The 25,103-nt window shown below is 44.4% G+C and overlaps 1 protein-coding gene across 4 annotated transcripts; it reads right to left on the bottom strand.

Moving 5' to 3' along the window:
* Window positions 1-3,072: 3,072 nt before the first annotated feature.
* Window positions 3,073-24,197, bottom strand: LOC110521646 (cytoplasmic polyadenylation element-binding protein 2). 4 transcript variants are annotated; one of them, XM_021599337.3, is made up of 11 exons: window positions 22,690-24,197; window positions 17,725-17,997; window positions 14,726-14,816; window positions 11,784-11,834; window positions 10,387-10,410; window positions 8,915-9,082; window positions 8,660-8,749; window positions 8,175-8,293; window positions 7,917-8,031; window positions 7,268-7,449; window positions 3,073-5,982 (listed from the first exon to the last, which is right to left on the bottom strand). In XM_021599337.3, exons 1-11 carry the CDS (start codon window positions 23,209-23,211, stop codon window positions 5,755-5,757), a joined length of 1,863 nt encoding a protein of 620 aa, XP_021455012.2. In that variant the 5' UTR covers window positions 23,212-24,197; the 3' UTR covers window positions 3,073-5,754. The 4 variants fall into 4 exon arrangements, with proteins under 4 accessions (XP_021455012.2, XP_021455013.2, XP_090087867.1 ...); XM_021599338.3 differs by lacking the exon at window positions 10,387-10,410 and having other exon boundaries at window positions 4,630-5,982; XM_090231741.1 differs by lacking the exons at window positions 14,726-14,816; window positions 17,725-17,997; window positions 22,690-24,197 and adding an exon at window positions 12,320-12,456 and having other exon boundaries at window positions 4,630-5,982.
* Between the last annotated feature and the right edge of the window lie 906 nt (window positions 24,198-25,103).

The raw sequence follows: 25,103 nt of genomic DNA, 5'->3' as shown, positions 1-25,103 counted from the left end.
CAAATAGTTATTTGTCTACTAAAAAGTGAAATAAATATGATTCTTTAAAAAACAAAGACACACACATTCAGTGCCTTCGGAAAGTATTCAGACCCCTTGGCTTTTTCCACATTTTGTTATGTTACAACCTTACTCTAACATTTATTACATTGTTTTTCCCCCCTCATCAATATACACACAATGCCCAATAATGACAAAGCAAAAACAGGTTTTTAGAAATATTTGCAAATGTAATAAGAACCTTTACTCAGTACTTGTTGAAGAACTTTTGGCAGCAATTACAGCATCGGATCTTCTTGGGTATGACACTACAAGCTTGGCACACCTGTATTTGGGGAGTTGCTCCCATTCTTCTCTGCAGATCTTCTCAAACTATGTCAGGTTGGATGGGGAGTGTTGCTGCATAGCTATTTACAGGTCTCTCCAGAGATGTTCGGTCGGGTTCAAGTCTGGGCTCTGGCTGGGCCACTCCTGCGTTGTCTTGGCTGTGTGCTTAGGGTCGTTGTCCTGTTGGAAGATGAACCTTCGCCCCAGTCTGAGGTCTTGAGCACTCTGAAGCAGGTTTTTGGCAAACTCCAAGTGGACTGTCATGTGCCTTTTACTGAGGAGTGGCTTCCGTCTGGCTACTCTACCATAAAGGCCTGATTGGTGGAGTGCTGCAGAGATGGTTGTCCTTCTGGAAGGTTCTGCAAACTCCACAGATGAACTCTAGAGATCTGTCAGAGTGACCACTGGATTCTTGGTCACCTCCCTCCCCCAATTGCTCAGTTTGGCCGGGTGGCCAGCTCTATGAAGAGTCTTGGTGGTTCCAAACTTCTTCCATTTAAGAATGATGGAGGCCACTGTGTAATTGGGGACCTTCAATGCTGCAGAAATGTTTTGGTACCCTTCCCCAGATCTGTGCCTCGACACAATCCTGTCTCGCAGCTCTACGGAAAATTCCTTCGACCTCTTGGCTTGGTTTTTGCTCTGACATGCATTGTGTGTGCCTATCCAAATCATGTAAAATCAATTGAATTTACCGCAGGTGGACTCCAACAATCATGTTGTAGAAACATCTCAAGAATGATCAATGGAGACAGGATGCACCTGAGCTCAATTTCGAATGTCATAGCAAAAGGGTCTGAATACTTATGCAAATAAAATGTCTAAAAACCTGTTTTTGCTTTGTCATTATGGGGTATTTTTTGTAGATTGCTGAGAATTTGTATTAATTTAATCAATTTTAGAATAAGGCTGTAACATAATAAAACGTGAAAAAAGTCAAGGGGTCTGAATACTTTCCAAAGGCACTGTACAAAGTAACAGTGTTCAACATATTACTCAAATGACTCAACAAACAGCACAAGGAGTCAAGTGTTACAGGGCAATGGTGACAATGTAAACGCGAGCTCTGTTCTGTTCTGAGCAGAACACCAACCACACCACGAACGCCGTACAAGAACTCTCGAGTACAAGTAGGGTGGCTGGTGGCTAAAGGATCCCTCATTTGCTTTGAAGCTGTTGTTCATCATTTTTTGGCTACCATTTTGTAGAGCCAGTCATCATAGCTCAGCACCCTGTTAATTTACAGAGAGAAACGCATTCCCTGTAACAACGGGACTCAGTTTGAATATATTAGAACGTATTAGATAACTACTTCCTTCACATAGAAAAACCTAAGACCACCGCCTCCGCACACAATTATGAAAAAATTGTATTCAATAAATCATCTGATAGAATTATAAATAGGTAGAAGTTTGTTAGAACAGAATTGTTCATGAGTAATGAAATGGAGCAAAATAGGTTGTTACCCAAACCACGTCCGCATTGTATCAGCTATCTAACTGCTAGGGTGAAAATGAGTCAAGAATCAAATCATCCAAGGGAAAAGAGAGGGAAATATAGAAAGGGAAGTGCATAATATATTATCAAAAGTGATTAGAGATGCTTGGGACAGGGAGGGGGTCACAAGGTCAAGACGTTAAACAAATGAATGTTCTAATAATACAGTATGTGAATAAACGAACATAAAATCGTATCCCCATAGGGTAGTAACAGCAACACTTGACACCTGACCTACGGATACCAAGGACTCCACACCAGGGCATGAAATACAGAAACACTATGACACAGGAATAACAGGGATATTACCCTGTAGAGATACAGACATGTACAGTACCATACAGCTGATATGCTAATGCACCAGCAGGTCATTACTCACAGAGAGAGGGATTGTCCCTGAAAAGTATTTAAGAGCGATGTCCTCACAGGGTCACAGTTAGAGAAAACAAAGAACACAGTTAATATGTATTCTGCAGACCCAAATGTTTTATTATTATCAGTGAAGGGGTGTGTCTTTGTCATCTTTCACTAGCAGGACATAGAACTTGGCCACTTTCTATAGGTCTGGAGTCTCATAACTAGTAATTACTGTACATATGAGAGACAGATTTCTTATAGAACAGTTTCACCCAACTGCAAAATTCATAGCCTGATAACACGACCCAGGAACAAATATTGGACAGATGCTTCCTTACGAATCCTTCTCCATGACAACATTTGAACAGCAGTATGGATTAGCCAACTAGTGTAACACATGGCACACTACACCACACAAACACACATCTCCCAGTCCTATGCCTGTAGTTAGCTGATCCAGCCAGGCTACTGTGTGTGTTTTTGGTCTTTTAAGTGCTTTGCTACATTAGAGTAACCACAGTAACTATAAAAAGGTGGGGAGGAAAGGAGGGGTGAAGGCAAAATATTGTGATATCTCATTCTCGTATATCTACATTGTTACTAAACTAAAACCTCTGTCCATACACTAACAAGACCCACACAGACAGCACAGAGACGACACTAGCCACTGACTAAACACCACTCAGCTTCTCAACAGCTTCTTCACTCCTCACAAACCACCACGTCACAAAATGGTGGCATCCACTAGTCTAGAACCAATATAGCATTTTTTTGAATAAGTATGTCGGATCAAACAACGTATCAACATCAATGCATGCAAGATGTTTAAGTAAGTAGTTTTAATGTATTTTTCTTGATCGCCATGGTATTTTGAACACCTGGCTTCTATTGTTTTTGTACATGCTATCTGTTTATGTATGATATCTGCTATATGATATCTGTTTATGTATGATATCTGCTATATGATATCTGTTATATGATATCTGTTTATGTATGATATCTGTTATATGATATCTGTTTATGTATGATATCTGCTATATGATATCTGTTATATGATATCTGTTTATGTATGATATCTGTTATATGATATCTGTTTATGTATGATATCTGTTATATGATATCTGTTATATGATATCTGTTTATGTATGATATCTGTTATATGATATCTGTTTATGTATGATATCTGTTATATGATATCTGTTTATGTATGATATCTGTTATATGATATCTGTTATATGATATCTGTTTATGTATGATATCTGTTATATGATATCTGTTTATGCATGATATCTGTTATATGATATCTGTTTATGTATGATATCTGTTATATGATATCTGTTATATGATATCTGTTTATGTATGATATCTGTTATATGATATCTGTTTATGTATGATATCTGTTATATGATATCTGTTTATGTATGATATCTGCTATATGATATCTGTTATATGATATCTGTTTATGTATGATATCTGTTATATGATATCTGTTTATGTATGATATCTGTTATATGATATTTGTTATATGATATCTGTTATATGATATCTGTTATATGATATCTGTTTCCTGCATGTGTTGGTTAAGTCTTTCCTGCATGTTGGTTAAGTCTATCCTGTATGTGTTGGTTAAGTCTATCCTGTATGTGTTGGTTAAGTCTATCCTGTATGTGTTGGTTATGTCTTTCCTGCATGTTGGTTAAGTCTATCCTGTATGTGTTGGTTAAGTCTATCCTGCATGTGTTGGTTAAGTCTATCCTGTATGTGTTGGTTAAGTCTATCCTGCATGTGTTGGTTAAGTCTATCCTGTATGTGTTGGTTAAGTCTTTCCTGCATGTGTTGGTTAAGTCTATCCTGTATGTGTTGGTTAAGTCTATCCTGTATGTGTTGGTTAAGTCTATCCTGTATGTGTTGGTTATGTCTTTCCTGCATGTTGGTTAAGTCTATCCTGTATGTGTTGGTTAAGTCTATCCTGCATGTGTTGGTTAAGTCTATCCTGTATGTGTTGGTTAAGTCTAGCCTGCATGTGTTGGTTAAGTCTATCCTGTATGTGTTGGTTAAGTCTTTCCTGCATGTGTTGGTTAAGTCTATCCTGTATGTGTTGGTTAAGTCTATCCTGTATGTGTTGGTTAAGTCTATCCTGCATGTGTTGGTTAAGTCTATCCTGCATGTGTTGGTTAAGTCTATCCTGTATGTGTTGGTTAAGTCTATCCTGCATGTGTTGGTTAAGTCTTTCCTGCATGTGTTGGTTAAGTCTATCCTGCATGTGTTGGTTAAGTCTATCCTGCATGTTGGTTAAGTCTATCCTGCATGTGTTGGTTAAGTCTATCCTGCATGTGTTGGTTAAGTCTATCCTGCATGTGTTGGTTAAGTCTATCCTGCATGTGTTGGTTAAGTCTATCCTGTATGTGTTGGTTAAGTCTATCCTGCATGTGTTGGTTAAGTCTTTCCTGCATGTGTTGGTTAAGTCTATCCTGCATGTGTTGGTTAAGTCTATCCTGCATGTTGGTTAAGTCTATCCTGTATGTGTTGGTTAAGTCTTTCCTGCATGTGTTGGTTAAGTCTATCCTGCATGTGTTGGTTAAGTCTATCCTGCATGTTGGTTAAGTCTATCCTGTATGTGTTGGTTAAGTCTATCCTGTATGTGTTGGTTAAGTCTATCCTGTATGTGTTGGTTAAGTCTATCCTGTATGTGTTGGTTAAGTCTATCCTGCATGCACAAACATGCATTTTAATTTTCACATTCTATTCTTCCATGGCAATGAGTGTTTGAGTGCAGACTGCATTTCATTTTCAAGATTACGGTTTACAGATGCTGTTAATATATAACACCTATACATCTATTCATATATTATGTATAGCAGCAAAGCTTCTAATATAGCTTGTGATTCAAAATGTTAAATAGAGTTAATACAAACCAGATTCATATTTATAGTTGTATTTTTTCAGGTCAAAATGAGAGCAAAAATAACCCTATCATTTTTGTACCTCTTCCCCAATAAGGAAAAAGAGAACATAGCAACAATGAACAATTAAAGTTTGTTTTGTGGCAGAAGTGTATCCCTTTTACGCTTCCTATCATTTTGCTACCTTTGGTAAATGACCTGGGGCAGGTGTCCAGATTATCAAATCAAGGTTTTCCCAGAAACAAGGGCACGCTACACCCACTAGGGGGTGGCTAGCAGCAGACAAACAGACAGACAGACAGACAGACAGGCTACCCCCATGCAAAGACATTCTCATATCTACGTTAAATCTCACATATAAAAATAATTTGAAAAACTACAAAACATCTATCTCTTTTTAAATATCCTCTTAAAAAACATGAAGGTACCACAAAAAAAGTTGTTAGAGCCTGAGATGTGAAAGGGGAGGGGGGGGGTTTGGTGAAAAACTGAGGCTTGTAATGTTTGGCTGCTACAAAAGATAGATATATTGTATACTGTTATGTACTCTATACTGATAGCTTACGGTAAGAAGCAGGGCGATGACACTTTTTCCTGCCTGGCGATGTCTCTCTTCCTTGACTGTTGCTTCTGACCATGTCTCCATAGTGACATGTGATCGCGTTTCTCTTCAGTTCCAGCGGAAGTGAATTTGCCTTGGGCGGTCAGCCCCCTCTTTGACCAGCGGCTTGTGGAACTCTCGGCCGGCGCGGGAGTGGATGTTAGCCCAGCAGAACTCACAGTAGTACTGCAGGCAGGTCACGTTGGCGCAGAAGAAAGGGGCAAACTTCCCCCCACAACGCGCCCCCTGGCACTCATCACAAAGCTGGTCATCCAGAACATAGGGCTTCACCTCCACCTGCAGGGGTACAGGGGTACAGGGGCATGGAGGGGATGAGAAGTGGAATACTCAGACACAGCACAGATACATACACTGAGTGTACAAAACATTAGGAACACCTTCCCAATATTGAGTTGCACCCCGTTTTTCCCTCAGAACAGCCTCAATTTGTAGAGGGATGGACTCTACAAGGTGTCAAAAGCGTTCCACAGGGATGCTGGCCCATGTTGACTCCAATGCGTCCCACAGTTCTGTCAAGTTGGCTGGATGTCCTTAGGGTGGTGGACCATTCTTGACACACACAGGAAACTGTTGAGCGTGAAAAACCCAGCAGCGTTGCAGTTCTTGACAAACTCAATTCAGTGCGCCTGGCACCTACCACCATCCATACCCTGTTCAAATGCACTTAAATATTTTGTCTTGCCCATTCACCCTCTGAATGGCACACACACACAATCCATCTCAATTGTCTCAAGACTTAAAAATCCTTCTTTAACCTGTCTACACTGAAGATCATAGCTTTCCCCTGGATTCACCTGGTCAGTCTATGTCATGGAAAGAGCAGGTGTTCCTAATGTTTTGCAAACTCAGTGTATACTGAGAAATAGGATAAGGATAATATAGGATAAGTGTATATTTGACCGGCAGACAATCTGCAGTATGGCGGCGGACGGTATTATGCTAACCCAACTTTTATGCCTTTCCATAACCCTGACCTTAACCTCAGCGAAACAACCTAAATTTAACCTAAACCTGACATTTGTTCCTAAACCTAACCCTAATTAATTTTGACCAGTATGCATAAATTAAGTTTTTGTTCTGCCTGTCGAAAATCCAAATAATATACCTATAAAATAATAGTGTGGATGTAAATACATTTAGCATACAGCATGTAAATACACTGAGAAAGCACAGATAAAATGCTGGTATACATAGTGAGAGATGAACATGCTACTATACAAACAAGGACAGGGTTGAGGCTCTGTGAGATTTAAAGACAAAGGAGTCAGCGCTGAGAAATGGAACTAATTCAATCAGCACTAACAAGCATTCTCTTCTCCATAGCAACCACCGTCTAACTATCTGCGTGTGATGCTGAGGGAACACACACACTCTTTTCCTTTGAACCACAAATCCTCAGGAGGACTGATCCTCTCACACGCTCCCTCTCTTACTCTCTCTCTCTGTTCATCCCTAGAAAATCATGAGGAGAACGTCTCTGACAGGATTGTGTGGTTAATGAGAGGGAGCGGTAGGTGGGAGGGAGGGAAGGATGGCAGGGAAAGAGGGAGAAAGGCTATACCCGCTTGTCAATGTCTCCATGTTGCAGCTGGACGAATCTGGCGCTGATAGCAGCGATGTAACTCTGCTGATTGGAGAAGGCCACGCGCCCCGCCCCTTTTGGGTACTTGAGCTCTGGATCGGTGTCGATGCCAGCATAGCAGACCCCCCCATAGAGACGGTCCATAATCATGGCCAACTCCACTGGAGAGAGATGAGAGAAAGAGACAGAACAGAAGAAACGAGAGAGAACGGGGGGAGGAGATGGGGAGGTGACACATGAGTAGGTGAGATGGGGGAGGGGCAAGAGCGAAAGAGTGGAGGAGGGGGTTGTCAGATGAATTATACGAGATGTGATTACACGGGGGAAACATTGCCAGCATTTCAGACGGCCCATATTACTTCAAACACAACATCTGTTTATCTATTTACCATCACCAACATGAACATACCGATCCAATTACATACTGAGTAGATCAACTAGAGCAGAGCTGCCCAACCCTCTACTTGGAGAGCTACTGTCCTGTAGGTTTTCACTCCAACCCTAATCTAGCACACCTTAATAATTAGCTGGTTGATAAACTGAACCAGGTTAGACTTGGGTTGGAGTGAAAAACTACAGGAGCGTGGGAGAGCTCTGTGATAGAGGGAGATTGTGTGTGTGTGTTTACCTGCTCTGAGAGGGCGTGGAACGCCTCCTACGAAGATGGTCTTTCGAGGATCCAGAGCCTGAGAGCCGTCCATCACAAAGTCACTGTCACTCAGGTTCCATGGACGAATCTGGACCTAGAGACACACACCCGTACACACATATCCCATACATTTAATCATCGCCAGATAGAGTTACACAGTGTAGGTGTTGCTAGTCTCACAGATGTCCTTGCTGGTGGAAATGGCCCAACAGAGAGCTGGGTTTGTGTTGGACTCACAGGCTTGTCTTTGATGGTGGGGCTGGAGACACAGAGGTAGAGCTTGCCGTCCTCCTCCATGCAGGCCTCGATCAGAGCCTGCACTGAGCTCTCCTCCTGGAACAGCAGGAAGGCGTAACCTAGGCAACACACACAACACACTCTCAGGGGATAGCACCTGGAAAGCATATCCAATAGTGGGGGAAAATACTGCTACAAATACACTGAATTATTCCCATTTGACCAAGTACTATATATACAGACTATGTAGGTAGTCATAATGGAAAGAGAATGTGGGTTAACTTAGCTGTGCTGTCTCTTCCAGCAGTCACAGGGACTGCATTGATAGCTACAGGCCATATATATACAGTATACGGTGCTAAAACATACCTTTATGACATACTGTACCTTTATGACATACTGTACCTTTATGACATACTGTACCTTTATGACATACTGTACCTTTATGTCAGTTTCAGTTAAAGGAATTCTGAGCAGAGCTTTACCTTTCGGGGGGAAGTAGGATTTGCTCTCAGCCTTGTGTGGCCAGTCCACAACCAGGTGGCCAAAACGACGGAAACTGTTGGTGATCTCATCTGACCAGAGAAAGATAGAAGGAGCAGGGAGCAGGGAGCAGGGAGCAGGGGGAAAGAAGAAGGAACCAACGTGAGTAAGATCAACTGTTCACACCACCATATAAACTGGCACAGACAAGCTGTCACTGAACTAACACGATTGTGTTATGCTCTTCCTCCTCTCACCTTCATCTATGTCAGGGGGAAGGCCGCCCACAAACACTTTGCGGGAGAAACGCTCAATGCGCTCCCCGTTTGGGTGGGGGTAACAGTTGGTGTCAAGCCCTGGGACGCCCTGGTTACCGTGCCCGTCATCAAGGAGGCTGTCTTCAATTGGGAACAGGGACGAGCGGCCTTGAGAAGAAGAGGTCAGAGGTCAGACCGCATAGACAATGACATCCACATAGATACACACAAACATACATACAGTCACATCACAAGGCACCCCTACTTCTGCTGTGCACATTCAATATTTGGGGGTTTGTAAACAACAGAAGCAACCACTGGTTCTGTACTATCTCTGTTATAACACCCAATGACAGTTACTAGATTGAACACTCGTGGAGCCCAATTGCTTAATGTTATGTATCTCAGAGGAGGCTGGTGGGAAGAGCTATAGGAGGACAGGCTCATTTTTATGGCTGGAATGGAATAAATGGAAAAGTATCAAACCTATGGACACCACATTTTTGACTCTGTTCCATTAATTCCATTCCAGCCATTACAATGAGCCCTTCCTCCTATAGCTCCTCCCACCAGCCTGCTCTGAAACACTTCTCGTTTTATAATGAATCACATGATAAATGCAAAGGGCCTATAACAACATGTGCCATGGCTGTTGACAACTGTCATCAGGCTTTGTGCTTTGTAGCTACAATGTAAAGTATAAACATGAAGTGAAAGAGGATTATGTGCAATCTAGTATAGATGTGCTGTAAGACCAAGACACGCAACCATGAATTCTCCAGCCAGAGCTCTGTGACTGACTGACAGACAGCAGACAGAGAGGACAGGATAGAGATCTGGTAAGAAAGCAGTAGCAGGGGTTAGAGTAATGGACTGAGGAAAACCTATGGTTTACTGAGTCTGAAACCTATAGCAATGTGCTATGTCTGGATGTAAACACATATGGTGCAGCACAGTGACCTGTAACATAGTACAATCAAAAACAAAAAGCAAATGCTGGTACAAGAAGCAACTGCTTGGGACACCACGTATTATTCATACTAAATCTTTTTTTTGTTGTCTCCCACATCAGTTAAAGGCCCAATGCAGTCGTTTTGTATCAATATCAATAACACCAGGCAAGCAGAAACTCCCGTCCGTGCAAACACACTGATTAGAAGGTCCTTTGTGGATTGTATTTTCAACTAGTAACTATCAGGAAATAACACCGATTAAAAAAAGACACACTTTTACAGTGCTAGTTTCATCAGCTGTTTTACAATATGATACAAAACACAGGAAAGGTTTTGACTGAACTGAGCCTTTTCACGGTTGGTGATGAGTCATGCTGACGCTAGAAACACTGAATTGTTTGTATCCAGACACTGTTTTGGTAGCTGCAGTTCAGTAGCATTAAACCATGCTGTGTAGTGTATGTACACGCAACACACATGACATGACACAGACTGCACGTCACATGAAGGCGGCTTTACCTCGGCGTCTCCCATAGCTCCTTGCTGTACGTAAACAAAGTAAAGAGTGGTTTTATGTCTTGCAGACATTCCTCGCAAAGTAAATCACCCACAGACCTGGCTGGTACTACTGACACTACAGAGCAATCAAACTAAGTACCTAGTACCATGATTTAGCCCTACCCCCTTTCATCTCCTCCTCATCTGACTGCATGGTTGGAGTATCATAAAACCTTATTATGGTCACAAGATTGTCATTACGTTTCCCTCCACAGTTTTTATGTGAGTAATGTCATTGTGTATCAAAAAAAGTGTCATGGAAGTGTCCGTTTCATAAACGCTGACAGATCATTTGTTCGTTCGACATAGTGGGATCTTTTTGAGTCGTTAAAATGAATTACGCAACAAATTGTGGTGGAAATGATTACTTGCGCAATTGTAGATAGAATATCTAGCATGTGGAGGTACATTTGCTGTCATGCGATGCTATGCTGGTGGTCCTCCCACTGCAACTTGGAAATGCATGCACAGTTTAGGCTACAGTGTGGTGAAAGTGCACGGTGATGAGCTTGATGCTCCTTTCCAATAAATATTGAGGGTCTTAATTTGTATCAAATTAAGTGGCATGATGATCAGTGCTTAGCTGCCAATTAACAAATACAAATGCTCTTATCCATCTCATCATATAACCTAACCTGTCCAGCACTTACGAAAACATATTGCAGTCAGAGTGCAGTATAACTGCAGTACACTGCAGTATAACTACAGTGTGCTGCAAATACTGTGTCTAAAATAACACTGTTTTTTGTTACTGCAGTAATTTTGCAGTATAACTGCATTCTGCAATCCAAAATACCACAGTCGACTGCAGTTACTGCACTTTGACTGCAGTTTCAAAGCGAACTGTTCTCTGAGAGCAGAATGTGCAAAAAACGAGATTGGGCAAATTTGTCTTAGACTTAGACAACTAGGCATTTCACTTCATTGTGCGAAGGACACTATTAAACATTCCTCTTGGACATACAGGACTTCATTATCTTAAGCCACTGTAGGATTACAGCAACAATGCATATCCCTCATGAGATTTTTAGAGTTGACATGATGGCTGACTTTGTCCTATAGATTCTATTTACATATATAACAGGAGACATGTTTACTACACTGTTACTACTGTCTACTGTCAGTCTAACTGACACCCACAGCACAGCATAGGAGAACCAACACTACTCATTAAACAAAGCAACCCAGAAGTTCAGAAAAGTGTCAGAAATGTCCATTCTACACATACTGTCTAGCCTGCTTCTCGAACTAGCCTGGTTAAGCGTCCCCAATGTGATAATCATGATATGGAAACATTTACACTGAAAAGGAGATGGAAAAAGAGACACAAGCTGGCGTTGGCCAGGAGAGATAATTACCATTGAGCATGAGCAGGCCGTCGGCTCCAGGGTGAGGGCATCCCACACGGCCTGACATTAGAGAGAGACACACACAACACACACACACACACACATACACACAGGGATGAGACTCTCAGCAGATGGAGAGGCCAGGGCGAGGCCATCACGGGCACGGCCATGTATATGGAGCAGCAGCACCCTTGTCACAAGCCTACTGATAGCCTACTGAGCTGTAGTGTCAGAAACAGAACACAGAACAATACCCTGTTGATCCATGGAGACAGCTTGAGCTGGAAAAAAAAAATATATATAGAACTTGCTTAGCATGTTAAGCTACAGAGAATGTTACCTAGAATGCAATGCAAAACCTGAATCACTTGCTATTATGTAAACATCGCCAATGTAAACATCGCCAACTTCCTGGTTATCTAAATGTTTTATCACAAAGTAAAACCCTGAATCAATTTGGGTTAACCCTAATGAAGTATCAGAAGCAAAAGTCAGTTATTTAATGGAAAGAACCTCAGCCGTGTGAACAGAGAAAGAATGCATACCGGCAAATGATCTGATCTCCAGTTGAAAAAGAAGCAACCCTTTTCCACTGCCATGTTAGCATGGTACATCTCCCATGCCCAATTAGCTAAGCTCATTTCTAAAGCCCTGTTAGGTTTGTGCTTGCCTTCTGCTTCTGCTCTGTTAGCTTAGCCCTGTGCCTAGCAGTCAGGGCTATAAATGGCAAAGACCACCCTCCCCTACTGTCCCCTCCCCTCCACCCTCCTCTCCGCACTCCTCTGGCTGTCACATGCTGTGTGTGAATGCGCGATCATGTCTAAATTTAGTCTGTTTCCCTCTGGTTCTCTGTGCTGTGAATACTGGCCTATGTCGGCAGAGCGATGGGTCAGTAACCAGAAGGTTGCTGGTTCGAATCCATGAGCCAACTAGGTGACAAGTCTGCTGGTGTGCCCTTGAGCAAGGCACTTAACACTAATTGTTCCTGTAAGTGGCTCTGGATAAGACTATCTGCTAAATGACTAAAATGTCTGCTCTATCTGCTCCTGCAGGCTAAACAAGAAATTCAACTCAAGAGTCCTGGACAGGTGGAGTACAGGACACTGGCTGTGAGAATGACATTGCTATCTAGACTAGTAAATAATTAACAATAATAATAGTATTTCATGGGTAGTATACTGTGCCAAATTCAATGTAAGGGTTTGTGCTGTGTACTGTAAATGTAAAATTGTCTCCCAGTCTCTGCCATATAGACTTAGGAGCCTCCTGTCCGTGGTTTGGGGGAGTATGTTGAAGCCAGTAGGCTTAACCATGTGTGTAGCTAGCCAGGAGTCATTTTACACTGACTGCAGTTTACCTGGATGCAGTCTCTCCTCAAGATCCAGCACCTGGGCCAGCCCTGTCACTCTACTCCTGGGCCAGCCCTGTCACTCTACTCCTGGGCCAGCCCAGTCACCCTACTCCTGAGCCAGCCCAGTCACCCTACTCCTGGGCCAGCCCAGTCACCCTACTCCTGGGCCAGCCCTGTCACCCTACTCCTGGGCCAGCCCAGTCACCCTACTCCTGGGCCAGCCTTGTCACCCTACTCCTGGGCCAGCCCTGTCACCCTACTCCTGGGCAAGCTCAGTCACCCTACTCCTGGGCAAGCTCAGTCACCCTACTCCTGGGCCAGCCCTGTCACCCTACTCCTGGGCAAGCTCAGTCACCCTACTCCTGGGCCAGCCCTGCCACCCTACTCCTGGGCAAGCTCAGTCACCCTACTCCTGGGCAAGCTCAGTCACCCTACTCCTGGGCCAGCCCAGTCACCCTACTCCTTGTCCCTTTGAGGAGTGTCCTACCCTATCCTATCAGGACAGAGAGTGCTGCCAGGCTGCCTGACTCCTGTCTGTCAGTGTAGACTAGTAAATAATTAACAATAATAATAGTATTTCATGGGTAGTATACTGTGCCAAATTCAATGTAAGGGTTTGTGCTGTGTACTGTAAATGTAAAATTGTCTCCCAGTCTCTGCCATATAGGCTTAGGAGCCTCCTGTCCGTGGTTTGGGGGAGTATGTTGAAGCCAGTAGGCTTAACCATGTGTGTAGCTAGCCAGGAGTCATTTTACACTGACTGCAGTTTACCTGGATGGAGTCTCTCCTCAAGATCCAGCACCTGGGCCAGCCCTGTCACTCTACTCCTGGGCCAGCCCTGTCACTCTACTCCTGGGCCAGCCCTGTCACTCTACTCCTGGGCCAGCCCAGTCACCCTACTCCTGGGCCAGCCCAGTCACCCTACTCCTGGGCCAGCCCTGTCACCCTACTCCTGGGCCAGCCCAGTCACCCTACTCCTGGGCCAGCCTTGTCACCCTACTCCTGGGCCAGCCCTGTCACCCTACTCCTGGGCAAGCTCAGTCACCCTACTCCTGGGCAAGCTCAGTCACCCTACTCCTGGGCCAGCCCTGTCACCCTACTCCTGGGCAAGCTCAGTCACCCTACTCCTGGGCCAGCCCTGCCACCCTACTCCTGGGCAAGCTCAGTCACCCTACTCCTGGGCCAGCCCAGTCACCCTACTCCTTGTCCCTTTGAGGAGTGTCCTACCCTATCCTATCAGGACAGAGAGTGCTGCCAGGCTGCCTGACTCCTCTGTCTGTCAGTGTGCCCCAGGTTAAGCAGTAGCAGTAGCAGCAGGATCAGGGCTGTAAGTTAATTTAAAGGCACAGCCGGTGGTGGCAGTAATACTTACTCTTACCAGGGAGAACATAAGCTGCTCGAGCTGGGGAAAACAACATGCCTCGAGGAGGGAGCAGGAAGCCTGTCAGTTCCTTGGGAAAGAGTATGCTGCGCCTCAAATGCATTCCCCCTAATCACCATTCTCCATAATCACAATGCCCTTCCCCATTATACAGTGAGTAAGTACAGTAAGTATGAGAATTAACGACGGTGGGGAGGGAGTAAATAAGTAGTGTCTCACCCTTCATTGGATCCTGCTCCGCCCGCATGATGTCAATCAGAGAGCTTTCCAGTGAGTGCATGTTTAGAGTGTCGTACATTCTAGATCGATCCTGAGGGGAGAGAGGGAGAGAGGGAAGGACAGAGATATGAAGGCTTAAACAACTGGGAAAAAAACTGTCAAACTGAAACACACACATGCAACAACTGGAACCCTGCAGTGGTCTGGTACATGCTGTAGGCATGGGTAAGCCTGTGGGTGTGGCTTAATATTCTGGACAGCACATCCATGGATAAAAAACGAATAACGAGAAAGAGAGAGGGGAAACCAAATCCAGGGATTTAACCAGAGTGCTTTCTGGGATGGGATGGAGGTTATTACGAATTCATCAGAGGGACAATAATACAGACCCCTGTACAGTAGATCTAAACCAGAGCCCACTCAGAGCCTTTAGAAGAAAGACTTAGAAAATGGTTTATACAGATCTGTGCCCTCTCCCGGTTGAGAACAAGAGGCGAGATAGTAAAAGCACCTCTCAGGTGAACAGGAGAAAGATGATTAAGGAGTTGGGCAAACCAAATTATGATCTCCCTATCTAGCTTGTTGAGGGGTCGGGCCGTCTGTTCAAGGCCCAGGCACCTCTCACAACTTAACATTTACACTGTTATCTAATTAGACAATAAAAACATTTTCTACGTGCCGAACATGCTAGACGTATGTTCATCACATAGCCAGACCACCACTCAACAGTACTCCACACACTACTTCTCCACAGACAGCATTGAAAACACTCATCTAAAAGTGGTCCAGTGGTCAATCTGTGTGTGATTTTTAGGCTAATGTTAGGCTAACGTTTACTGCCTGACTCTGAAGCATAAGTCAGGGCCTCTGACAGTAAGAGGAAGGGTAGAGAGAAAAGGCCATTGGTTGGATAATACCAGATTATTACAGGCAGACCGGCCAGGTTCCCTCCAGGCCTGTTTATAGCTGGGCTTTACACAGAGGAAAAAACAACATGGCCGTTAAATATCCTATAGCCTGTCATCGGGTGGACATTCTAGTTTATGTGATGCTGTAGCAACTGTAGCAACTGAAGGAGTGTTGCCACACTGTCACCGAATAAGAATGTAGTACAGGTCTGTGTAGTATAACATCCTTTATATGGTATGACATATCTTATGAAGGATTTATAAAGGCATTATTATGGAATGATCGAAGCGTGTAGGAATGTACACTCCACGGAATAGGCAGTAGGTCACCTCTCTTTCTCTCCCAGTGCCAGCATACACCCCTCTCTCTCTCCCTCTACATATCTCTGTCAATGACGTTCACATCATGATGAAGCACAAATGCAAAAAGCCCTATCCAAACATAACACAGAGGAAGGAAGGAAAAGAGAGGAGACGTGTATGGAATCTGAGGAATTGCTAGTCGGACACTGTTTATGGAAATGAACAATTCATGGAGCCTCGCCTGCTTCCTGGAAGAGGAAGAGCAGAGCCATGACAGAAGGGAGAAAGTGATGAGGGGATTACTTTGAAAAATAGATCAGGGGAATAACTAGCGTGTTTTTCCAGTCTCCACCTGGGAAAATACAGTATGGTGACTGTGGCCCACCCAAAGATCCTTTCTTAAGGCCTTCTGCCTCCAGTTTCCCCCTTTTGTACTTAAAAGGTCAGAACTGTGCTGTGCATAATTAGATGACATCAGTTATGGGTCTTGAAGTATGTGTACATAGAGCTATAACAACTCCCATCCTGAAATAGACTCAGGTGAAACCTGCTAAACGTGGTGTTAAAGTAGCTTTAAAGCAGCCCTACTCCCTGACACCTCCCACTATGGCAGAAATAAATAACACTGCTCCCGTCTGATTGAAATGGTAATTCTGCTCGTCATCTGGGAGTGACATTGATTCTCAGCTGTGTGTTTTCTAAAGAGCCCCTTTACACTTTCCCCCTTCCTCTCTCCCCCCTCTGCTCCCTCCCGGCTCTCTGTCTTCCTCTCTCCCCCCTCTGCTCCCTCCCGGCTCTCTGTCTTCCCCTCTCCCCCCTCTGCTCCCTCCCGGCTCTCTGTCTTCCCCTCTGCCTCCTGCTTTGCTTTCTCTGTCTGGCTTTCTGCGTTTGATGTTTGTCGCCTTCCTGCTCCTTCTTTCCCACAATCCTACACTCTGAAACACTCTGCACTTTGAAAACAGGGCTGTGAATATTAAACTGTCCCATTCCCATCATTTAAACTGTTCTTCTGTCATCCCTGCTCTCTCTCTCTCTCTACCTTTCATCGACCACTCTCTCTCAAACACCCACTCTCTCACTCACGCTCTGGCTTCAATATCTAATTCAGGAAATAATTCTGTAATCCTATGAGTCCGGCCCTATTTCACTCACTGCATTAAAACCCTTTTACACTACACCCACCAGTATACAGTACACACACACACACACACACACACACAGGCCCCTGTAAATTTACACTGAGTGTACAAAACATTAGCAACAGCCTCAATTCGTCAGGGCATGGAATCTACAAGCTGTCAAAGCATTCCACAGGGATGCTGATCCATATTGACTCCAATGCTTCCCACAGTTGTGTCAAGTTGGCTGGATGTCCTTTGGGTGGTGGACCATTTTTGATACACACGGGAAACTGTTGAGCGTGAAAAACCCAGCAGCGTTGCAGTTCTTGACACACACACGCATGGCACCTACTACCATACCTCGTTCAAAGGCACTTAAATCTTTTGTCTTGCCCATTCACCCTCTGAATGGCACACATACACAATTCATGTCTCAATTGTCTCAAGGCTTAAAAATCCTTATTTAACCTGACTTCTCCCCTTCATCTACACTGATTGAAGTGGATTTAACAGGTGACATCAATATGGGATCATAGCTTTCACCTGGATTCACCTGGTCAGTCTATGTCATAGAAAGAGCAGGTGTTCCTAATGTTTTGTAGGTTTAAAGCAGCACTCAGTCTATGCTTACTGAGAAAAACACAGACACCACAGTCAAAGCACGTACCTGGAGAGGCATAAGCGTGTTACTGTTACTGTCTGTTCGGAACATGTTCTCCTCAATCCAGGCCTTGGGGCCCATGGGGCCGGCGGAACGGGGGAACTTGGGCGGTGCGATGACGTTACTGGAGAAGGGTTTTTTCATGGGGGAGACCTGGCTGACAGAGCCCGGGATGCCCATGCCTCCACCACGACGGTGGTCCCGACCCCAGGACATACCACCAGAGCTCCAACCACTCCCCTGGTGACTGCCCCCCCAGGGAGATTGCTTCACCATGGGCTAGAGAGAGAGAGAGAGGACGGGGAGGAGTGGATAGAGGCTGAATGTGAAATTGTATTCATTGTTGGTATTTTGTGTGTTTCTTTTGATCCTGTGTTTCCCTCTGCAACAGCCTACAATGACCTGGTTCTGTGGAGGGGTTGGAAGGGTAAGAAGATTTAGGGCTTTAAGACTAATACAAAGTATCCCGTGCACACTGACACCACCAACATCCATTTCTCTCTCCCGCTCTCTCTCTCTCTCTCTCTCCCGCTCTCTCTCTCTCTCTCTCTCTCTCTCTCTCTCGCTCTCTCTCTCGCTCTCTCTGTCTCTCTCTCTCTCACTCTCTCTCTCTCGTTCTCTCTCTCTCTCGCTCTCTCTCTCTCTCTCTCTCTCTCTCTCTCACTCTCTCTCACCACACACTCACACAATGACATTTACATTTGAGTAATTTAGTGGACGCTCTTATCCAGAGCTACTTAAAGTTAGTGCATTCATCTTAAGATAGCTTGGTGGGATAACCACATATCCCAGTCATAGTAAGTACATGAACCTCTCCCTCAACGTCAGAAAGACAATGGAGCTGATCGTTGACTATAGGAAACGGAGGGCCAAGCACGCCCCCATTCACATCGATGGTGCTGTAGTGGAGTGGGTCGAGAACTTCAAGTTCTTCGGTGTTCACATTACTAAGGATCTTTCATGGTCCACACACACCAACACAGTCGTGAAGAGGGCATGACAACGCCTCTTCCCCTCAGGAGGTTGAGAAGATTTAACGATCCTCAAAAAGTTATACAGTTCTACAGCTGCACCATTGAGAGCTGGCGGCATCACCACTTGGTATGGCAACTGCTTAGCATCTGACCGCAAGGCGCAGGGGGTAGTGCGTACGGCCCAGTACATCACTGGGGCCGAGCTCCCTGCCATCTAGGACCTGTATACCAGGCGGTGTCAAAGGAAGGCCCTAGAAATGGTCACTTACTCCAGCCACACAAGTCATAAACTGTTCTCTCTGCTACAGCACGGCAAGCAGTACCGATGCACCAAGTCTGGAACCAACAGAACCCAGAACAGCTTCTACCCCCAAGCGATAAGACAGCTAAATAGTTAGTTAAATAGTTAACTAAAACAGCTACCTGGACTATTTAACTATCTGCATTGACCCTTTCTGCACTAACTTTCTTTTGTCTCATCACACACACTACTGTTTATTATCTGTGACTTTATTCCTAGTTGTATGTACATATCTACCTCAATTACCTCGTACCCCTGCACACCGACTCGGTATTGGTACCCCGTGTATAGAGCCAAGTTATCGCTGCCCATTGTGTATTTATTATTATGTGTTTTACCTTGCTATTATTTCTCTATTTTCTTTCTCTGCATTGTTGGGAAGGGTTCCGAAAGTAAGCATTTCACTGTTAGTCTACATCTGTTGTTTCTCTCTGCATTGTTGGGAAGGGCCCCGTAAGTAAGCATTTCACTGTTAGTCTACACCTGTTGTTTCTCTCTGCATTGTTGGGAAGGGCCTGTAAGTAAGCATTTCACTGTTAGTCTACACCTGTTGTTTCTCTCTGCATTGTTGGGAAGGGCCTGTAAGTAAGCATTTCACTGTTAGTCTACACCTGTTGTTTCTCTCTGCATTGTTGGGAAGGGCCCGTAAGTAAGCATTTCACTGTTAGTCTACATCTGTTGTTTCTCTCTGCATTGTTGGGAAGGGCCCGTAAGTAAGCATTTCACTGTTAGTCTACACCTGTTGTTTCTCTCTGCATTGTTGGGAAGGGCCTGTAAGTAAGCATTTCACTGTTAGTCTACACCTGTTGTTTCTCTCTGCATTGTTGGGAAGGGCCTGTAAGTAAGCATTTCACTGTTAGTCTACACCTGTTGTTTCTCTCTGCATTGTTGGGAAGGGCCTGTAAGTAAGCATTTCACTGTTAGTCTACACCTGTTGTTTCTCTCTGCATTGTTGGGAAGGGCCTGTAAGTAAGCATTTCACTGTTAGTCTACATCTGTTGTTTCTCTCTGCATTGTTGGGAAGGGCCCGTAAGTAAGCATTTCACTGTTAGTCTACACCTGTTGTTTCTCTCTGCATTGTTGGGAAGGGCCTGTAAGTAAGCATTTCACTGTTAGTCTACACCTGTTGTTTCTCTCTGCATTGTTGGGAAGGGCCTGTAAGTAAGCATTTCACTGTTAGTCTACATCTGTTGTTTCTCTCTGCATTGTTGGGAAGGGCCCGTAAGTAAGCATTTCACTGTTAGTCTACACCTGTTGTTTCTCTCTGCATTGTTGGGAAGGGCCTGTAAGTAAGCATTTCACTGTTAGTCTACACCTGTTGTTTCTCTCTGCATTGTTGGGAAGGGCCTGTAAGTAAGCATTTCACTGTTAGTCTACATCTGTTGTTTCTCTCTGCATTGTTGGGAAGGGCCTGTAAGTAAGCATTTCACTGTTAGTCTACATCTGTTGTTTCTCTCTGCATTGTTGGGAAGGGCCTGTAAGTAAGCATTTCACTGTTAGTCTACATCTGTTGTTTCTCTCTGCATTGTTGGGAAGGGCCTGTAAGTAAGCATTTCACTGTTAGTCTACATCTGTTGTTTCTCTCTGCATTGTTGGGAAGGGCCTGTAAGTAAGCATTTCACTGTTAGTCTACACCTGTTGTTTCTCTCTGCATTGTTGGGAAGGGCCTGTAAGTAAGCATTTCACTGTTAGTCTACACCTGTTGTTTCTCTCTGCATTGTTGGGAAGGGCCTGTAAGTAAGCATTTCACTGTTAGTCTACATCTGTTGTTTCTCTCTGCATTGTTGGGAAGGGCCTGTAAGTAAGCATTTCACTGTTAGTCTACATCTGTTGTTTCTCTCTGCATTGTTGGGAAGGGCCTGTAAGTAAGCATTTCACTGTTAGTCTACATCTGTTGTTTCTCTCTGCATTGTTGGGAAGGGCCCGTAAGTAAGCATTTCACTGTTAGTCTACACCTGTTGTTTCTCTCTGCATTGTTGGGACGGGCCTGTAAGTAAGCATTTCACTGTTAGTCTACATCTGTTGTTTCTCTCTGCATTGTTGGGAAGGGCCTGTAAGTAAGCATTTCACTGTTAGTCTACATCTGTTGTTTCTCTCTGCATTGTTGGGAAGGGCCTGTAAGTAAGCATTTCACTGTTAGTCTACATCTGTTGTTTCTCTCTGCATTGTTGGGAAGGGCCTGTAAGTAAGCATTTCACTGTTAGTCTACATCTGTTGTTTCTCTCTGCATTGTTGGGAAGGGCCTGTAAGTAAGCATTTCACTGTTAGTCTACACTTGTTGTTTCTCTCTGCATTGTTGGGAAGGGCCTGTAAGTAAGCATTTCACTGTTAGTCTACATCTGTTGTTTCTCTCTGCATTGTTTGCGAAGGGCCTGTAAGTAAGCATTTCACTGTTAGTCTACATCTGTTGTTTCTCTCTGCATTGTTGGGAAGGGCCTGTAAGTAAGCATTTCACTGTTAGTCTACATCTGTTGTTTCTCTCTGCATTATTGGGAAGGGCCCGTAAGTAAGCATTTCACTGTTAGTCTACATCTGTTGTTTCTCTCTGCATTGTTGGGAAGGGCCCGTAAGTAAGCATTTCACTGTTAGTCTACATCTGTTGTTTCTCTCTGCATTGTTGGGAAGGGCCTGTAAGTAAGCATTTCACTGTTAGTCTACATCTGTTGTTTCTCTCTGCATTGTTGGGAAGGGCCCGTAAGTAAGCATTTCACTGTTAGTCTACATCTGTTGTTTCTCTCTGCATTGTTGGGAAGGGCCCGTAAGTAAGCATTTCACTGTTAGTCTACATCTGTTGTTTCTCTCTGCATTGTTGGGAAGGGCCCGTAAGTAAGCATTTCACTGTTAGTCTACATCTGTTGTTTCTCTCTGCATTGTTGGGAAGGGCCCGTAAGTAAGCATTTCACTGTTAGTCTACATCTGTTGTTTCTCTCTGCATTGTTGGGAAGGGCCTGTAAGTAAGCATTTCACTGTTAGTCTACATCTGTTGTTTCTCTCTGCATTGTTGGGAAGGGCCTGTAAGTAAGCATTTCACTGTTAGTCTACATCTGTTGTTTCTCTCTGCATTGTTGGGAAGGGCCCGTAAGTAAGCATTTCACTGTTAGTCTACATCTGTTGTTTCTCTCTGCATTGTTGGGAAGGGCCTGTAAGTAAGCATTTCACTGTTAGTCTACAACTGTTGTTTCTCTCTGCATTGTTGGGAAGGGCCTGTAAGTAAGCATTTCACTGTTAGTCTACATCTGTTGTTTACCAAGCATGTGATGATTACATTTACATTTGAACCTCAGATCTATTAGTCACACGCATGCAAACACACACACTCACACACACAGTGTGGGGTTTATTGAATAATGTCGTCCCTGCCTTACATTGGCCCGGGCAGCTCTTACATGTTCTGGGAGCACAGGGACGCATTTGTTTTCATCATCATAGCTGCTTTTATGCACTTCTGTATAGTAGGCTAACTAACATGTAATAACTTATTCATAACCATGGCCTGAGCCTAATACAATCTAGGAGTGACATTGATGTGCACTAATTTACATTAGCTTTACAAACAAGTATTATATGAATATCTCCCACCAACTCTAACAGTTTCTATATATCTGTCATTTTAAAGGATCAATCCTCTATTCTATGGGGATCCTGGTTATGGTTTCCGTGTCAACAGATGCGTAGAGAGGACTGGAGATAGCTCACCTGGTGGTGGTGGTTGTAGTTGTTCCTCTGCTGCAGGAAGACGCCTTGCTGGTGCTGATGATGGTGCTGGGGGTGCATCTGGGGGCTGACTGGGGACCGGCGGCTCTGCTGCGTCTGCTGAGGAGCGTTGATCTGGTGCGAGAACGGACTGGTGAAGCCCTGCACGTTAATGCCGGGGCACGGATTAGCCGACACCGGAGAAAAACTCTGGAAGAAGGCTGGGTTGATGGAGGAGGGGATACCGGGATAAAAGCTGTTGTCTGGCTCGGTATGAGCCATCTGATTAATCGCGTTTGCGTGGTGGATAGGGTTGGCCGAGTTGGAGACGGGTGGTGGGGAGCTGGTCTGAACCGACCACGGGGTTCCGAATCCATGGAGTGGAGGTGAAGCTGAGCCACCACTCGGGTTCTGCATCTCTTGGTTCTGGAGGTTTGGAAAACCGCCCCCGAGACTTCCGGCCAACATATTGCCGGTGCCACTGTCATTGCCGTTATTTATATGGTGGGTGATGAGGGAGTCCATTTGTATCTGAACCTTGTTTGGATTTACGGAAGTGGGCGATGGCGACGCGACAGTCTCCACATCGGCTTTAACCTCCCCCACTGGCGAGCCGCTGATTCGTCCGGGGCTGGAGTCTGTGCTGCACGCGGGTTTGGTGGAGACTTGAGCGGTGAAAGGCTGCCTCAGCGGCAGGTGACTGAATTTTCCTTGGGGTAGGGGCGACTCAGTGCATCCAAACTCAGCTAGATGATGTATGTTCCACTCGTGCTGAAGGTCAAATATAGACTGTGTAGGGCAAAAATGATCTTGACCAAAATCTGGATTCTGGTTCAGGTGGTTGTAGTTGGAAGTGAGGGCTCCCAGCTGGTTGTTTGTTTCATTTGGTTGCTGTATCCCGGCTTTATTGATTGTGTTGTTTTTTCTGTACTACTTTTCCTCTGTTGGCGGGGGTCGTTGTTCGGTTGTCACCCCCACAGGCTCATCCTGCATGTTTTGCCGATGCGCAGCAACTGACAGGAACAGTGGGGACAAGGCGGCGACGCTACTGTGCGAGACCAAGGGCGAGCCGGGGCGCAACTGGCGGATGGAAACCGGAGAAGAGGAGGAGCAGATATTAGAGTGCGTCCGTCGAGGAGTAGAGCGGTGTCCAATGGTCGCTGTCTGTAATAAACAAAAACGTAATCACCCATTTATTTATCTACAAATATGGATGAACGCAGTTGTCCATTCCTCCGCCTAGAACAACATAGGAGAATGTGCAGAATAGATGCGTCGACAGATAAATAGTCTACGAGAGATGAGGGGTTTGTCTCTGTTTGGTCGGCGTTTTCTAAAATTAATATTTGTTTCTTATTTTAAACACGATGAATCTAAGCCCCTATTTATTCATGTTAAAGTTAGCCTTATATTGTAGCCTCCGAAATCCAGTCCTGACCGACCGTATACCCCCTCCTTTCGATACCGGCTGTACTGCTGCGGAAGAGGATTAAAGGTCTCGATGAAGTCTACGTCACGACCGCATCAAGTTCTGTTCTATCCCTTGCTCCGCCCTTTTGAATGAATGCTGCTGATCGCTTCTACCGGGGCCGAACTGCAAACACCGCATAAATCTTTCATTTTTCACAAGGTCCAGTAGCCTACTTCGTCATGATGTCCTGATCATTACGCTTTAAATTACACTTATGAGTTTGTCCACTGCAGGTTTGGGCGGAATGGGAACATCCAGTCCTATGTGTCAGATATCCATCAGATACCCCATCTCCTCCATCATATGCTTTATTCCTACTGATGTTGTGTCACACATGGACTAAAAGCATGCATTCTTGCCTAAAGAGATTGAATATATAGGCCTTAAACAGGTAATGAACTGTTTTGTGTCCAGAGCAGCTGTCATAGAACAGGGCCAAGTTGCATAAAACATTTCAAGTGTCCCTTCAATATGTAACTTTTTGGGCGACCCAAACAAATTCACATAGGAATGTGAGTTATAGATTTGTCATTCTCATTGAAAGCACCTCTAAGAAGCAGTAGATATGTTCTATGTGCGTTATTTCTATGCTTCCTGATCTTAAGTTTTGTTTTTGCTTTGACTTTCGGTTTTGTACACCAGCTAAAAAAACAGCTGAAATATAATATTTTTGGTTATTGAACATATATTTCACAGCGTTTTAGATGGTTTTGTCACATAAACTGAAATTTGGCGAACCATTAGTATTTTAGCAACCAGGAAAGGGCAGTGTAATTTCTGCATGTTGCACCTTCAATGGGTTACCTAAGGAATCATTTCCCCTTACCTAAGGTAATTGTTTATGGGTGTTGCCATAGCCCCTCAAACATTTCCTTAGGTAAGGGCATAATTTAAGGGTTTTACAAGTTACCATGGAGACAACCTGATTCACTGAATGAAACCTCAT

Source organism: Oncorhynchus mykiss, chromosome 4 (genome assembly GCF_057628025.1).
Source record: "Oncorhynchus mykiss isolate SJ-2025 chromosome 4, ASM5762802v1, whole genome shotgun sequence".
Classification (NCBI taxonomy): domain Eukaryota; kingdom Metazoa; phylum Chordata; class Actinopteri; order Salmoniformes; family Salmonidae; genus Oncorhynchus; species Oncorhynchus mykiss.
Note: the sequence above shows the minus strand (reverse complement) of the source record. Positions and strands in the feature narration are given on the sequence as shown.

Excerpts from the sequence above, each read along its gene's own strand:
- LOC110521646 (XM_021599337.3), bottom strand. The coding sequence starts at position 23,211 with ATGGACTCCCTCATCACCCACCATATAAATAACGGCAATGACAGTGGC. Across the intron at positions 9,083-10,386 it reads GAGCTATGGGAGACGCCGAG|GCCGCTCGTCCCTGTTCCCA; the intron begins GTAAAGCCGCCT and ends CTTCTTCTCAAG. Across the intron at positions 5,983-7,267 it reads ATGGAGACATTGACAAGCGG|GTGGAGGTGAAGCCCTATGT; the intron begins GTATAGCCTTTC and ends GTACCCCTGCAG.